This window comes from Hyposmocoma kahamanoa, unplaced genomic scaffold (genome assembly GCF_003589595.1).
Source record: "Hyposmocoma kahamanoa isolate Upper Pololo Valley unplaced genomic scaffold, ASM358959v1 148, whole genome shotgun sequence".
NCBI lineage: Eukaryota > Metazoa > Arthropoda > Insecta > Lepidoptera > Cosmopterigidae > Hyposmocoma > Hyposmocoma kahamanoa.
The window spans coordinates 67,967-83,861 of record NW_020653526.1 but is presented as its reverse complement, the minus strand read 5'-3'; the positions used below and the strand labels follow the sequence as shown (position 1 = coordinate 83,861).

The 15,895-nt window shown below is 36.0% G+C and overlaps 2 protein-coding genes across 4 annotated transcripts in view; one reads left to right on the top strand and one right to left on the bottom strand.

The window, feature by feature from the left end:
* Positions 1–8,831, bottom strand: part of LOC113240537 (single-stranded DNA-binding protein 3) — a 28,991-nt gene extending 20,160 nt beyond the window's left edge. For all 3 annotated transcript variants that reach the window (XM_026477869.1, XM_026477870.1, XM_026477871.1), the window contains exons 1-3: positions 8,486–8,831; positions 4,605–4,817; positions 4,042–4,209 (exon numbers count right to left, since the gene is read on the bottom strand). In XM_026477869.1, coding sequence (XP_026333654.1) covers positions 4,042–4,209; positions 4,605–4,817; positions 8,486–8,831 — 727 coding nt within the window. The remainder of the gene's footprint in view (positions 1–4,041; positions 4,210–4,604; positions 4,818–8,485) is intronic.
* Positions 8,832–9,968: 1,137 nt separating this feature from the next.
* Positions 9,969–15,726, top strand: LOC113240534 (60S ribosomal protein L32). Its single transcript, XM_026477864.1, has 3 exons — positions 9,969–10,149; positions 12,891–13,000; positions 15,518–15,726. The coding sequence occupies exons 1-3, from the start codon at positions 10,035–10,037 to the stop codon at positions 15,695–15,697; spliced, it is 405 nt and encodes a 134-aa protein (XP_026333649.1). The 5' UTR covers positions 9,969–10,034; the 3' UTR covers positions 15,698–15,726.
* The last annotated feature ends 169 nt before the right edge of the window (positions 15,727–15,895 follow it).

Sequence of the window (15,895 nt, the reverse complement as noted above, 5' to 3'; positions counted from 1 at the left end):
TTAATCTATTAAAAAAAAAAGGTTTTCAATCCCCCCCCATGAATCCGGCTTTTCGCACTTTCCGCTAACGGATATTAATAAAACTTGGCAAATAGATGTAACCCCACGCACTTTTGAGGTCCGTTTTTTTAGAGACTCTCACATCTCCCATGGCCTAAAAGATTAATTTAGTTTTTTTTTAATTGGGAGAGGCGGTTATGATTTTTTTATTAATACTGTCCAGTTCTGATATTACAACTATTTTACATACCTGTTTGTAACAAGTTTAATATAAATATAATCAACATTATTCGATGTAAAGTCATCGTGAATGAATACCACAGTACCCTCAGTGGTGGTCGTATTTATTTAATTATTTTATTTTTATAATATCAAGTGACGGAAAGAAACACGTCGTGCGCCTGATGGTAAGCAACACGCCTGTCCATAACAGTTGCAGTGCCACTCAGAGCTTTAAATCGCAAATATCTGAGGGCACTGCCATTGCGCCCGTCACCCTGAGACATATGTTGACAAGTTTCATTTCACCATATATAGATAGATAGATAGATAGAATATATTTAAATTTGACGAAAATATTCCACCTCTAAGGGTGGCAAACTAGGGTATGAATCCGGTTTCGCGTGCTTTCCGGTAAGCGATTCCATTAAAACTTGGCAAATAGATGTAATTTTTTAAACGAACTTTTGAGGTCGGTTTTTTTAGTTCTCTGCACTGAGATTTTTTTTAATTTTAATTTGTTTTTAAATTTGTATCGAATCGATGTTCAATTATTATTTTTTTGGAAAATTACTCCACTAGTTTTATAATTATTAACGCTTAGAAAAAATTCCGGCCGGATTCGAACCGACGTCTTCTAGCAAACCGTGGCAGACGCTATGTTAACTACGCCACGGGACGAACCACCGAACTTCACGACTTTTTGCATGTACTTGTTTGTCGGATCTTTGTATTTGGTTTTCAACGACTTTTTAGCCGTAGCGCCATCTATGAGAAATCTATGAAAGTATTTCGTCACGCTATTTAATTTGTTTTGTTATATATAGGGCGCTAATAAATTAACACACTTTTAGAGCCAATTACACAGAAAAAAAGGATTTCTACTAATAAGAAAGAGCAATTTCTCAAAATATTTGCTAATTCTGAAAAAATATTTATTAAAAGTAATAAAATATTGTCACTACAAAAATACGGCTTATCTTTTTCTAATACAATTTTACTCTTAACTTTATTCTAACTTTGAGACAAATACGTTCACTTCAAGATTTTATTTCATTTCTAATCAATTAATTGGACATTACTTATATCAAGAAATTTTTACCTCTTACATCAAATTTAAATAATCTTAAATGAATTCAAAATTTCTTGGGTGTATTTTAAGAAAATATATTCTTAAACAAAAAAAGAAGTAGTTTTCTATTCAGATTAATATTCTAAATTCTAGAGTATATTCTTAAAGCAACATTTCGTTGCGTTTTCATAGTCAATCTTGTCGTGACATGTCGCCGAAGGCGCACGCGGTAACGATTACTTTTACTTGTGCTTGTAATCATAAACAGTCATTTATCCAAAGAAACAATACGTAGTATCTCTAGTTTGTTAGGGTGTTCTTTATAGTCATAATTCAAGAAATTTGGTTACAGCATGAAATCAAACTATATACACTTGTAACAAGCATAACATGCAATTAGTTCCATCACGCCACTGCTAGATGGCATTAGATGTACTCTGAAACGCGCTATCGTTTTGTTAACTTCAATAGTATAAAGTCATCTCATAGATTTGGAAATGTTAGTGCTTTCTGCCGCTGTAGCATTTATACGGCACTGGATGGTCCTCAAGTATTTGAGAGGATTCCATATTTCCATCCTATTTCTGCTACTTTAAGGTTTGGCACTGTTGGGTCCATAACCCTGTAAATTTATCCTTTTTGATATTAGAAAACATAAATCTTCAGTCAAATAATTAAGTACCTCTCAATTTTTCATTCTTTTTTTTTAAATCAAAATCGGACATTTCTAGTAACAAATAAATATTTTGTTGAATCTAGAGTGGCTTTGTGACTTGAAGTAAATTAATTTGCTCTTGGATTAAATATTTTTGTCTTGTAACGAAAATACACTTTTGAGACGTTTTTTTACTATTATCAAGTAATTATTCTCTAGCGTCTATAGGGAGAGAATCGTTTTGTTGGATTTAATAAATTTGTCTTCATAAAAAGAATTTTGTCTTTTTCTAAGTAATCTGTTTTTACCGTGTACTTACCTAAAGCGCAGACCACACCGCGAACGAAGCTAGCTAAGTTAATCTAGCTCACATAGTTGCATGTAAAGCAAAACTAAGGAAATACGTAGTAAGTGGTGACTATGGACACGTGCGGGGGTGAAGGGCGGCAGAAGGGCGACATATTTTACATAGCTAGCGGGATCGTTGGGTTAGTTTAGTTAGCTCGGTTAGCTTAGTTCGCGGCATCGAGTATATAACCAGAATTAGAGACGAAATAAGTTCCATACATTCCTGGTAACTCATCAGTGATACTTCACTTATAAATATCAACTCTCGTTTGCACTGAAATATAGACAGCGCCAACAACTGGCCTGTGTGTACGTATCCGTATATTCCAAAACAATATTCTTTATTTATTGTAATAAATAATATCTCTAACAATGGCGTACTGTACTATTCGCTGGTGTGGGAAAAACAGCAATACATCTAATTACAAAACAAACAGGATCAAATTTTATCGTTAATTAAATATTAGATATGTAATTTTGCAATTTTCGTCCACTGGTCGATTTGAAGTGAAACAATTGACGACACCCGTCAATTGTTTCGAATTCGGGCTGGTTAATCGGAGCACAGTTGTCACCGTAATGATTTGGCAGAATAGTTTTCATACAAACAAAATGACATTTCGTCTCGATTTCTGGTTATATACTCGATGTTCTTTGTACTGGACTTTTCGGCATTCTGTACTGCTAGTTACATCTAGTGAGAGATTTTAGAACCCTCTTCACCGCAGCCAGCACCTTTACAGGTACCTCAACTGATGTAGATGTCGCTTTTTGGTCAATAATACATAAGGACAACAGTTCAAAATCGAGAGTCATACAGCATACTGTCCTAACTTAGTAAGTTTAGAAAATGGTACCTGAGAAGAAAAATGCAAAATGTCGAAGTACAGTGCCTTAACCACAAGTTAACCGTAACAGATGTCGCTAGCGACCGCGTAAATAGAGTCACAATTTTATATGGCAAATTATTCAGGGCTCCTAGCGGTCACAAGAAGCAACAACATTTTGTGTACAAACATTTTACGCGGTCGCTAGCGATAACTGCCTTCTTTTTATAACATTAAGTGAAGGAACGAACAAGTCGTGTGGCTGGTGGTGAGCTACATGCCTGTCCATGACAGTTGCAGTGTTACTTTGAGCTTTATATCGCAAAAATCTTAGGGCACTGCCACTGCACCTGTCACTCAGAGACATAAGTCGACAAGTCCCATGTGCCTGTAAAGTCAATGTAATCTCATACTAGAGGCACAAATCTTATTTACTAATTAATAAATTCAGGCGTTACTTTGCGGAAGTTCATGTTAATAAAAATGGTAGTAAATTAATTTGCTATTCCGCGAACCCAGTGATGGTTAAATCGTGCAAAATAGCTGCGTAGATGTGTAGATTTTTTTTTTATTAACTGCATGAAAAAATAATCAACATTGCACGATCTTCACTGGGTTCGCGGAGTAGCCAATTAATCTACTTCCATCTTCTTTACTACACCGATTCGGTCAAGCAACCAGAACAAACAACATAAATAGTCATATAAAACACCACGAACCCCTCATCTATCAGTCCGTGTCCGTCTTTCCGTGAATCACACATAGTCAGGCACGAAAATAGATCACAATAGCACTCAAAGCCGATGATGAATTAGAAACTCGATATATCGTACCAGTGGCGCCATCTATTGACGATAACAATTAAGTACCCGAGTGAAAAGGGTTTTTATCGTCGCCCTTGACAGAGACGTGGTACTGACCTGGTCCCTGCGGCGGAGGGCCGCGCATGCCCTGCGCGTACGCACCCGGGCTCATGGGGCCCATGCCGGGGCGCGGCGGCGTCATGCGCGGCCCGCCCAGTAGCCCGCCGCCCACACCGCCGGCGCCTACGCCGCCGCGCTCCATCGAGTTGCCCATCATGCCTTGCCCTGCACATGTCAGACATACGTGTTTAAGTAGCTTCAAATCCAATACTTTAACGACCGCAGTAGCTCAATGGTCTATATTGTGGGCGCTGATGAGACGATCCCAGGTTTCATTCCCGGTAGGACCAAATCAGGAAATGAACTTTTTAAATTGGTATCGAGTTCTTAGGTTTTCGCGATTATTCGCGTATATTTGTTGTTGGTTTCAAACAAACCAACGCTTCCGGCTCTTTACAGTTCCCATGGTCACAGGTGACATCTGGATGACACAACACAAAAAAAATTTAAACCAAAACGCCACTTTGACATTTTAAAGTAGTCCCCATTGCACGATTTGACAGCTAGAGTGCACAATTACAATTTTACTGTGATAATTAACATCAAATGTCTGTACACACCTGGTGGTCCATTAAAATCGTTGCCCATCCCCATTCTGACAGCTCCGCGTGGTCCACTCGAGTACCATGGTCCGATGAACGGCTGCCCTGTTCCCATCAGTTGTGGGTTGGGGCCGTGAGGCGACGGCTGGGAGCCAGGGTGCGGTGCCGGAGGAGATGGTCGTAGTGAAGAGTTGGGGAAGAAACCTGGTGGCATACCGCCGCCACCCATGCCTAAAAACAACGAACATATATTATACACAATTAATTTGAAATCAACCAATTCGATACTGGAAAGGTAAAATGTCTAACATGCATTTGGAAAATATTGTTGGAGCGCCATTTAAAGTTAGTTTTTTTTAAGAAAAAAGAAAGCATAACTCTACTTCTATTTGTTATATGGAAAACCAGAAAGTTTCAGCTTTTCCAGTAGGTAGGCACACATATTAGATTTAAATTTGTGTTTTATTTGTTTATGGAACATATTAATATCAGAATCCTAATCTGGAAATGCGAAACTAGGTCACTAAAGCAATCAAATTTGTTAACAAATGCTATTTTTTACTTTTAAAGAGAGAAATGTTTAATTTTGACCTGAATAGTAAAGAAATGAAAAAGTGTCACTAGAACATTCTTTAATAATATTGTAGGTAAAGTTTTTTCATTTCTGGCTATGTTCAGGGCCTGCGTAGGAACTCTATATGGCGGAAACAGCAATGTATCTAATGTAATTACTATTAATTTGAATTCAGATCCTAGATGAGCAGAATTAAAGAAGTTAGGTATTCTCCTGGCTTTGACTGTTTTGATCTCCTTCTAGTAGAGACATATTACAACTGTGGTGAAGCAGTGCCTTAATTTAGGACTGTCTGCGATGATGAGTGGCATCTCCCTTGATAGGGTCCTGGTAAAACATTATCGACGTGGGTAATCGTGGCATTTATGCTGAGTCAGCTCCTTCACTGCCATGACTTCCAAAAGCATTTAGTTTAATTAGTTCTAAAGTTGTAAGTTTCTTCTGTTGTTTGTTATTTTTAGCAGTATAATATTAATAATAATAATTTTATTAATTTACTATAATAAACTAAAACTTACACAAGTTTTAGTTTATTATAGTAAATAGGTTGTCATGGAAGTGAATAACGTTTTTATCTAATTTACATTTGCAAAAATGTATAGTAATCGAATTTTTATTCCTGTTCTGCTGAGTACATTTGGAGAACATTTCAATGTTAACTATTTCAAGAAAGTGGTACTGCGGTGGGTTTCAGGTCACTCTGACATTGAGGGAATTGCAAAAAATGGCACAGGTTGGTGCTAGGGAAACCATTGTTGGACCTGATAGACCCTTTATAGAGATAGTATACAGCCTGGCAAAGCTGGCAAAACTCACACTGCTGAACAAGAGCACATGCGTCCCCCGAGAAGTGGGGCTACAGAGTAGGGGTCTTGAGCATTTATAAGCCCTGATAGCCGCCTACAGTACCAAACACTGTAGAGAAGCACTGTCATTGGAGAGGAATGGCATCCAAACGATCACTAGACTCCTTACAGGACACTTTGGTTTGAACAAGCATATGTCAAATATTGGGCAGATAGAGAATAGAGTGTAGATTCCGCCATGAGGCGGATGCAATCCAGCTCATCCTCTCACCCAATGTTACCCCCTGATGGGCGTACGAAGCTCCTTACTGGGAAGGCCAGAGAACATTGAATCTGTCGGAGCCAGGAAATTCCTTCAGTTCTTCAATGCTGTCGGCCTTGGCTCTGAACTGTAATTAGTAGTGATCATATAGATCAGCTGATGTATGTGCTGCACTTAATGGAATGTGGGCATTATGTGGCTCTGAGAATCCAATTTCGATTGGGGGATGTTTGGCAGGTTGGGGAGTTGAACGTCATGTTGAGTGAACCATTGACAAAGAGTGCTAAAACTCTGTACTCATATGTGAGGTCTTGTCTTTCAGACAAGGCGACGCGATATAGCGGAGTGATATAGTCCTCAGGGATTGACATCACAAGGCCGACATTGACACCCAAGTGTTACAGGCCTTACTAAAAATAGAAGATTATAAAAAAAAAATAGGTCAGCTAATGGTCACGGTAAGGGGCCACATATGCCCCGAATGAAGCCACCCTAATAATAATAACAATTTAAAATAAGCATAGCAAAGCAGAAAAATGAAGACATACATAATGTCTGTTTTTTACTGTTTTAAAGTGATCTATTCAAATTATTATATTTATTTTTGTATGAACGTAAAAGGAATGGTTCAAATGAAAAACCATGTATGCAATAATCACAATGATTCTAGTCTGCCAAGATTGTGATGAAAAAAATTGGGTTTTACATATTGTTTTTTTATTTATAAAATGTTTTATAAGTCAGAAAAGCCATAAGTTATAAAAAAAGTGTTATTTTACATGTATTTCATATTTTATTTCACAATTCTAATTTGGGGTGTTGCACACCCCACAACCAATTGTGTAACTTTTTTGGTGCAACTAATTAAGGGTTAAGTATCTATAAATTGGAGGGTTTCACCACAAAAATCAAAACACTAAAATGGAAGTGGACTGGCCACATGTACAGGGAAAAAATAGAAAAGTGCACCAGAAAGGTAACAGAATGGCTACCAAGAGAAAATGCCAAGAGGAAAAGAGGTCGTCCCCTTAAAAGATGGTGTGATGACTTTAAAAAAATAGCAGGACCTCTATGGACTAGACGAACAAGGGACAGAGCCAGATGGATAGAGCTGGGGGAGACCTATGCGTCTTCAGGTTGCGCTGATGTTATAGTTTAAGTAATTTATGAATATAGTTGTCAATATAATTGAATGTCAGTATAGTATAGGTTAATAATAATAATAAAAAATAATCTATGAATTGCCTTACAAGAATTTTGTGACAAAATATGTACGTCCAGAAGGTTCATAACACAAATTTTTTTCTTTTTCAGACTCTCTATGTGATGAGTCCTTAAACAATAAGTACATATGTGTAATAGTTTTAATATGGTTTGGAATAACTAAACCACTTGTGATTTACTTCTTACGTCATAACTTCTTTGACTGTGTTCAGATCCTTCATGCTGATCTTTAAGATGTTAACTATGTCCAAATGGGCAGTTCTATCTTAGCACCAGGCCTACAGTTCGCAACTGTGCATAGATTTCCAAATGAGCAGTTAAATGTCTACATATAGATACAAGAAGTAACATGGAGTGGTTAAAAACCATCAAATATTAATGAATTATACATATATAATCACTAAATATTAAAAATGTTTGCATTGGTGAAAGGTAAGTCCTGCTGTCAGCTAACTAGAATGCGCCAGGAGACGAAAATTTTTTTTGAGATATCATAAAAAATCATAACCCAGTTTTAGAATATTTAAATTGTTTGATATTTCAGCTATGCACCATTAGGGTGAGTTCTGATAACTCAAACACGTTAACTAAATTTAATTGCTTTTAAAAGATAATTTTGTGCTCTCTCTTTTGCTATTTAAAACAGACATTTGACCATCAAATTTCAGCCTCTATAGTGAGTGGTTTTATCCAACAATGCAGTAAAACTATCTCTTGAATTTGAAAAAGTTATTTTGGTGGTTTTAACAACTCTATGTCATTCCTTGTATCTAGATGCTCATTTGGAACAGCCTATTCCGGCCACTGGTAATGAGTGAAACATAATTTTATTGGACAAGAAAACTCCATGTTTTCACTCAAACCCTTGGACAAGATTATGCAAATCTAACAAAGCAAACATAGTGCATCGTTGTTAACGCCTCGCGATATTTACTTAGCTGATAAGGCCTCTCTTGGCCTAGAAATGTGAAACAAAAAAAAACTACAATTTTTACTAAAAATTATAGGTTTTAGCCGTAAATAGGTTACGTACCGTCGTTAGGAGGCGCCGGGCCGGCGTTGTGACCGATTCCATTGACTCCATAGCCAGAATTTACGAAACCATAATCGTGGAAAGCCTTCGCTTCAGATGAGTGCTCGCAAGTATCTCTTCGCTCCGGCGCCGCGCAGTAAAGGTCCCAGAAAACACACCACCAGGAGTGCAGGAACCCCGGCGGCTCACCAAGCGTTATATTCTTCTCCCATCGAATCTCCGAGAGGAAAGTCTGTGCTGCTTTCTGTGCGCCGACATGGAGTAAATATTCGTAGACGTATAGCGCCAACTTCTCGCGAGCCTGAGCGTCCGAAGGCACCGTAGAGCCTTTGCCCTTGGCATACATATCGACTGGAAGCCGACTTTAATGTGGAAATTGTTTATTATTTACATTAACGCTTTATATCAATAAATTCAACTTCACAAAATGTCATTGATCGATGGCGACATTTGGCGTCTGTGGCATAGAGAAAATTTTTGTTTTCATTGCACGATACAAATGTCATTTATTTTTGTTTATGGTAAGATATAAGTTAAAAAAAATTGGGTTTACTATAACGGTTCGACTAATAAATCTTAACTGATAAAGTAAATATGTTTAAATTAGTTTTAAGAAATACTAAATTACAACAATTAGACGAATAAAGTGCAGAATCTTATTTGTGAATATGGAAGTGCATAAATAAGTATATTGATTTGTGTGTGTGTTAATTGGACGACGACAACGAGGTGGACAGTGGATAAAAATGTGATCCGCTGCCTTAGGTTCCAACCGGATTTTAACCCTTTTCTGCCTAAAACAGAGGACGCAAATCATGAAATGACACACAACATTTGGAATTTGAGGTACAAACATTTTTTTTAGATGAATAGCAACAACCATATATTATTACGTACCCAAATTTCTGTCCGAAGGTTGCGTGGATGAAATTGCTACAAAGCAATAAGGCCGCTTACTGCACATTTATCTACTATTTTTATACTTAAGTTACTGTTTTGTGTTGTAACTGTAATTTTATGTGCGTTACAGAATATTTCACATTTCATATACATCTCGCGATAACAATGATCTTTCCTCTAGCCCGCTTTTGAATTGTGCTGGCATGGCACTGCGCCAACACGCCGGTTTCTTGATCTTATGTATCGTGATTTTATAGGTGAAAGTAAGTCTAATAGACGCATTTTTAAGTATCAGTCAATGAACAACACTCGATTTACAACAATCATTTAGTTGTTATAGCGTCATTTTCAGGCGTTAATGTATTTTCTTTCCTGATTTATACCTAACGTTGATCTCTAAGTACACTTAATTCCAATTTAGTGTTTGATGAATGCATTACCTGAGCAAAAAAAATATTTCGGCTTGTATCCCGTTATGTCGCTCGTGCAATTACAACCTTAACCAGAGATAAAGGTTGTAGTTTGACAGTTCAATGAAAACACATCATAGTTCTAGGAATTTTTGTGATTATCTACTTCTTCTTCCTTTTCGTGCGGCCGTGTCACCGCGTGGTTTCGCTGCCGCGTTTCTTTGAAGAAACAAATTAAAATGGCTATCAGACCAGTATACAGGCCGACGATCGTCAAAAAAAGGACGAAAAGATTTATCCGCCACCAGTCGGATCGCTATGACAAACTCAAACGCAACTGGCGCAAGCCCAGAGGTATGGAAAAAAATTTCTAACCATTCTGTCTAATTATCTCCTTCTACACGCTGACTTCTAGACTATAAGGCTATTTGGACTGAATTATGCTTATAAGAACCTACATTTTACACCAAAACTAGATTCTCCATTAATATTTACGTTTAATTCTAACCAGCATTTCGTATAGGTTATTTGTTACAAGGTACGGCTTAGCCCTGGAAATAATTAAGTTATCAAAAACTTTATTAATCTATGAAGACATGTAAATATATCCTTAAGTATGTTATAGTGAAAGAAGGAAGATTTAATGATGATATTCATGGAAATATTTAATTTTGTTCATTGACTTTTTTATATCACTATCACCCATGGATTTGAAAATGTAAGAATGAACTCCTAGATTGTTTCCGACTATAGTCCATTAGTTGGGTACATAACTAAATGTAAACTATGTTGAGATGCTTGTTAATGAAATTACACCTATAAAATTATTTTTACTTACCTTCAAATACAAAATAGATATACTGTAAAGCTTCATATGAAATTGCATGCCTATTTTAATACCTATTGATTTGTAAAGTATTTGTTTCAATAAAAAGATGAATCAAGATTGTTTACATTTAGTTAAGTATCTCAACAAATGGGTTATAATTGTTCTTAATTGCAGGTAGTCATTAAAAAAAATTAAAAGAGTTAATAAATCCCTTTGCAAGTCCTAAATTTCTGCTGTAAGAAATTACTTAAAAACATTGACCTACCAATAAATGGACGTCGGGTTCATGCTATAAAGTGTCCGCACCGTTAGGGCGTTAAAATCGCATACAGAGTGTCAATCGCGCAACAGTCTTCGTTTGTTTGACTGACAGCGTGGTTGTCAATCATGCCGTACCAATAATAATAACTTGTAAAAATTACTGCAGTATAGTGTAAAAACAGGATTTGTATCATATTTTCACTAAACAAATACATTGTGTTATCACAGTTCACATTTAAAAGTGCTACTTTGTATAGTTTTATAGTATTTAATTTATATATAAATGAATCGTAAATATAAATTACAAAATCACACAAAATAATCAAATAGCTAACTGTCCTTTTTCTTCACATTGTATGCGCAAAAGATGGAAAGAGACCCATTATCTCAGTTTCAAGAAGCTTATATAAACTTCTTCGTCATTTGCAATTGTTCGAACTACAAGCGATTGAAATATTTAGGACAAAGAAGCTATAGAGTCGCTTTGATTTTCATCTTATTTTTAAAATGATTTTTTTATTAGCAATAACTAACAAAATATTGTTGTACTTGTTTTACGGCTTGGGATTACCTATCAGAAGTCAGAAAATACATTTGCCCAAAACATTTCACAAAAATACATTCACAACAAACATCCTACAAAAATACATTTGTCAAATTTGACAAATGTATTTTTGTTGGAAGATTACAAAACAAAAGCTAATTTTGTCTTTGTGAAAATATCAAAATTATTTGAAAGCGTAACGGTTTTATTATAAATTGGTTTTCGGAATTACGGATATTTGAGTTTATATTTAGTTGGAATATCAGTACATTTCTTATAGTACATGCTTATTTTCACATTTGTAGTAATATTTGTATGTATGTATCTGCTCAACTCTTTGTTATATCTGTAAGTGAATTTGTACAAAATTTGAAATAATAATATATATGAAAATTAATTAATATTTCCGAGAAAGGCTACTCCATTACTCTTGTGTTCAAGTAATTTTCAGGCGAAGCTAAATATGGTGCATTTTGTTAAGCTTCCAGTAGACGCTGAATATGGTGTTTTTGGGCCCTTAAATTGTTGCAAGCAAAATTAGGCCGTACAGCAATGACGTCACAATTTAAATTTAATGTTTGTGTAATTGTTTTTTTATATTTCGTTACATGTCACTACATTTGTATAGGTTAACGTCCGACATTTTTTCGTGCTTTTTGTATTTGACCTATTGTCCATTTGTTGGTAGGTCAATGCTTAAAAATAATTAAAAAAATAGAAATGTATTTATGTCTCAAATTTTATACATATTATAGATGAGGTTTTCCTTAACACCAAGGTTTCCTGTTGTGTTTTAAATGAAATTTAATAAATAAAAAGACATTTATTCCTCCACAAAACATAGGAAACACAATATTTAAAAACTAATAGAAAATACAATGGGGTGGTGTGGACAAAAAGGTTAAAGACTCAGCATTGCTGATTTTCAGTGAAGACTGCTACAGACAGTATGTGAACAACTTGTTCGCTATATAAATAAGAGTAGTTCACTATATAAACAAGCTAACAAGTTGTTCGCTATATAAATTAGAGTTGTTCACTATATAAAGAAGCTAACAAGTTGTTCACTATATAAATAAGCTAACAAGTTGTTCACTATATAAATAAGAGTTATTCACTGTATACATAAAAGTTGTTCAGTACTTAAGTAAGCAAATAACTAGCTACAGGTGAAGGAAGACATATAGCTGTTTGTTCGCTTATTTTAGGTGTAGCGATTTTAGCCTACTCTGTTATACTTCCATTAGTCTGGTTTTTGTTGTAATAAAACATTTGTTACATAGTATTATCATTAGGACCGATTTGAAAAATGCGCTCTTCTAAATTGATTCTTGTTCAGGTATTCTTTGTAGTGCATAGTACAAAGAATTTCCTAATTTGACACCAGGTAATCGGTTTGGTCGTCACTGCAAATAAATTATAATTGTGGTATTCATTGTTTTCTTATAATTATGATTACAGGTATTGACAATAGGGTGCGGAGACGTTTCAAGGGCCAGTATCTGATGCCGAGCATTGGTTACGGCTCCAACAAGAAAACGCGTCACATGCTGCCCAATGGTTTCCGTAAGGTAAGTTCACAGTATCTAGTGCAGTACACAACCCTAATAATAGACAGCGTTATTTTTTAAATACTAACAGCCTTGCAGGACTATACTTCGTTTCAGTCCATTTTAAACAAAAAGTAAACAAGTCATTGACCCGACCATAGACAGTTTGGTAATGGCCAATTTTACTGCCAACTACAAATTTAAGTAATTGAATGAATAGGTTTGTTTAATTGAGTCGTACTAGCGGTTTTCATTACATAACCTATAAAAGCATACTTCAAATTTCCAAAATCTTAATGTTAAATTCTTCTAATAATTTTTTTTTCAAATTCTTCATCTTTACACTTCGATACTCGTTCGGTTGCGATTTGAAGTTTAATTGAATGAACTGAATGCTTTTTTCCGTACAGCACTTTGCAGCCATAGACAATTCGTAAAAAAAATTAAAAAATAACCTCACTTATTGACTACCATTTTTCAAATACGGTTTTACGATGCTATTCAAATGAACGTTGTTGGAAAAAGTGTAGTAGTAAAGTATCCAGTTGCAGACTAGATATTGTATGAAAATCAGCTTGTCTTTTGACGTAACCCTCCTCCAGAGACTTCCATTTTTCCCTGTCTTTTACCTGTTGTTGCCAAAATGGGCCAGACTTGAAATAATTCTGCGTTATTTTTAGGATTTTATTAGTGCATGTATAATATTACCAAAAAGATAGACGATAGAACCTCCGAAGAAGAGAAAAGAGGTCAAAATCTTCGAAATATACGTGAAAGTGTTACTTATTTGATTTATTGAGTGATTACTTTAGAAATTCAACCAAGCCGTTTTAATTACATTTCGTTTAAAATGGATTCGAAGACTATAATTATATCACTCGCATCATAAACATCAACATTTGTTACATGACTTAAAAATAATTTGTTTTTTTAAAATTAAGTAACGGGAGCTACACGCCAGTCCGTAACAGTGCCACTCAAGAGCTTTTAATTGCAAAGATCTGAAGGGCACTACCACCGCGCCCATCACCCTGAGACATAAGTTGACAAGTCCCATGTGCCTGTAATTTCACCAGCACCCTTACCCTTCAAAACCGGAAGACAGTCATGCTGACATTACTGCTTGGCGCCAGAAATAGGTAAGGTGGCAGTACTACCCTGGACAAACTCTTTCACAAGCACCTCTACTGATAGTAAATAATTCTTTATGTCCATGAAAATAGATCTAAAAATGTACATTTGATGACAAAAGTACATTTTATGTTCCTATTTTTTTAAAGTAAGGTAGAATGTTAACGAACACTGTTAGTAACTGCCTCTGTGGCCGAACGGTTACCGTGCCGGACTGCCACGCAGAGGTCCCAGGTTCGATTCCCGGGCCGGGAGAAATATTTGTATGGCCTATAACTATTTCTCTCGTGAGTTTGGGTGTAATTTGTGGTTGTCTATATGTGTGTCCATGGCACCCGCGACACAGGGTTTCCCTAGTGCGGGGCTATGTTGAGTGTGAGTGTGTGTGTGTGCGTTAGTAGTAATTGATGCATAATTTGCATTGATGGATTTAAATTATCACATTGATTGATCTCTATGACAGATTCCAGAATGAGTAAGGGTGCTTTCAAATTAGACGCTTATATGACGTCACTACCTGTTTTCATACAATATTTAGAAGCGCAGTTGCAGACTAGGTATTGTATGAAAATCAGCTTGTCTTTTGACGTAACCCTCCTCCAGAGACTTCCATTTCTCCCTGTCTTTTACCTGTAGTTGCCAAAATGAGCCAGACTTGAAAAAATTCTGCGTTATTTTTAGGATTTTATTAGTGAACCTCCGAATGCAAGGGCACTCTGTGTTATTCTCCTCAATGAGAGTTTTACAATTTGAACCTTGCTACAGCAAATCTATCATAACCTATTCCAAAATGAACAACATTGCTATTTGGTCATAGTGGTAGATACATTCTAATTATAATAATGATAATAGCCTTAATTGTTAATACATTTTATCAAATGTTACAATGCAATTCATTCCTAAAACATTGTTATCGTAATTCAACCTTTTTCAGCGTTGCTCTAAGTGCGTTCATGAGTGTTTATTATATCACATTTCATCGAGTACATAACCAGAAATAAGGGCCATCCATCCCTGGCAATTCATCATTTAAATGGTACTGATATCACTTTTAAATGTCAACTCTCGTTTGCGCTGAAATCACAAATCAGAAGGCTGAAATAGCACAGCGCCAACAACTGACCTGTGTACGTCTCCGTATATTCCAAAAATAGTCTGTATTTATTGTAATAAAGATAATGTCTCTAACTGTGGGGTGTCAAAACATCTAATTACAAAATCAACGGAATCTCATTTCATCGATAATTAAATATTAAATCGGAGTGCAGTTCTTACCGTAATGATTTGGCAGAATAATTTTCAAACAAATGAAATGACATTTCGTCTCCATTTCTGGTGATATACTCGACGCCTCATTTCGATGTTTGTAGCGTCTATGTCAACACAAAATTTTTGTTTTGTACCCAGGTCTTGGTCCACAATGTCCGCGAGCTAGAGATCCTAATGATGCAGAACAGGAAGTACTGCGCAGAGATCGCCCACGGCGTCTCCTCGAAAAAACGCAAGACCATCGTGGAGCGCGCTCAGCAGCTCAGCATCAGGGTCACCAACGCCGCCGCTCGCCTGCGCAGCCAGGAGAACGAATAAACTTTAAATAAATAAGTTAAAAAAAGAAATGATTGTTTATTTCGGAGACCTTGAGGAATCATAAACTCCTAAGATTCCATGTACTTCGCAATCTACATAATATGTGAAGTCATTTAGACCTAAATAATATTGTGTACAATGCAATAAAAATACCACTGACTTACAATTATATGGACGTCGGGTCCGCGCTAAAAAGTG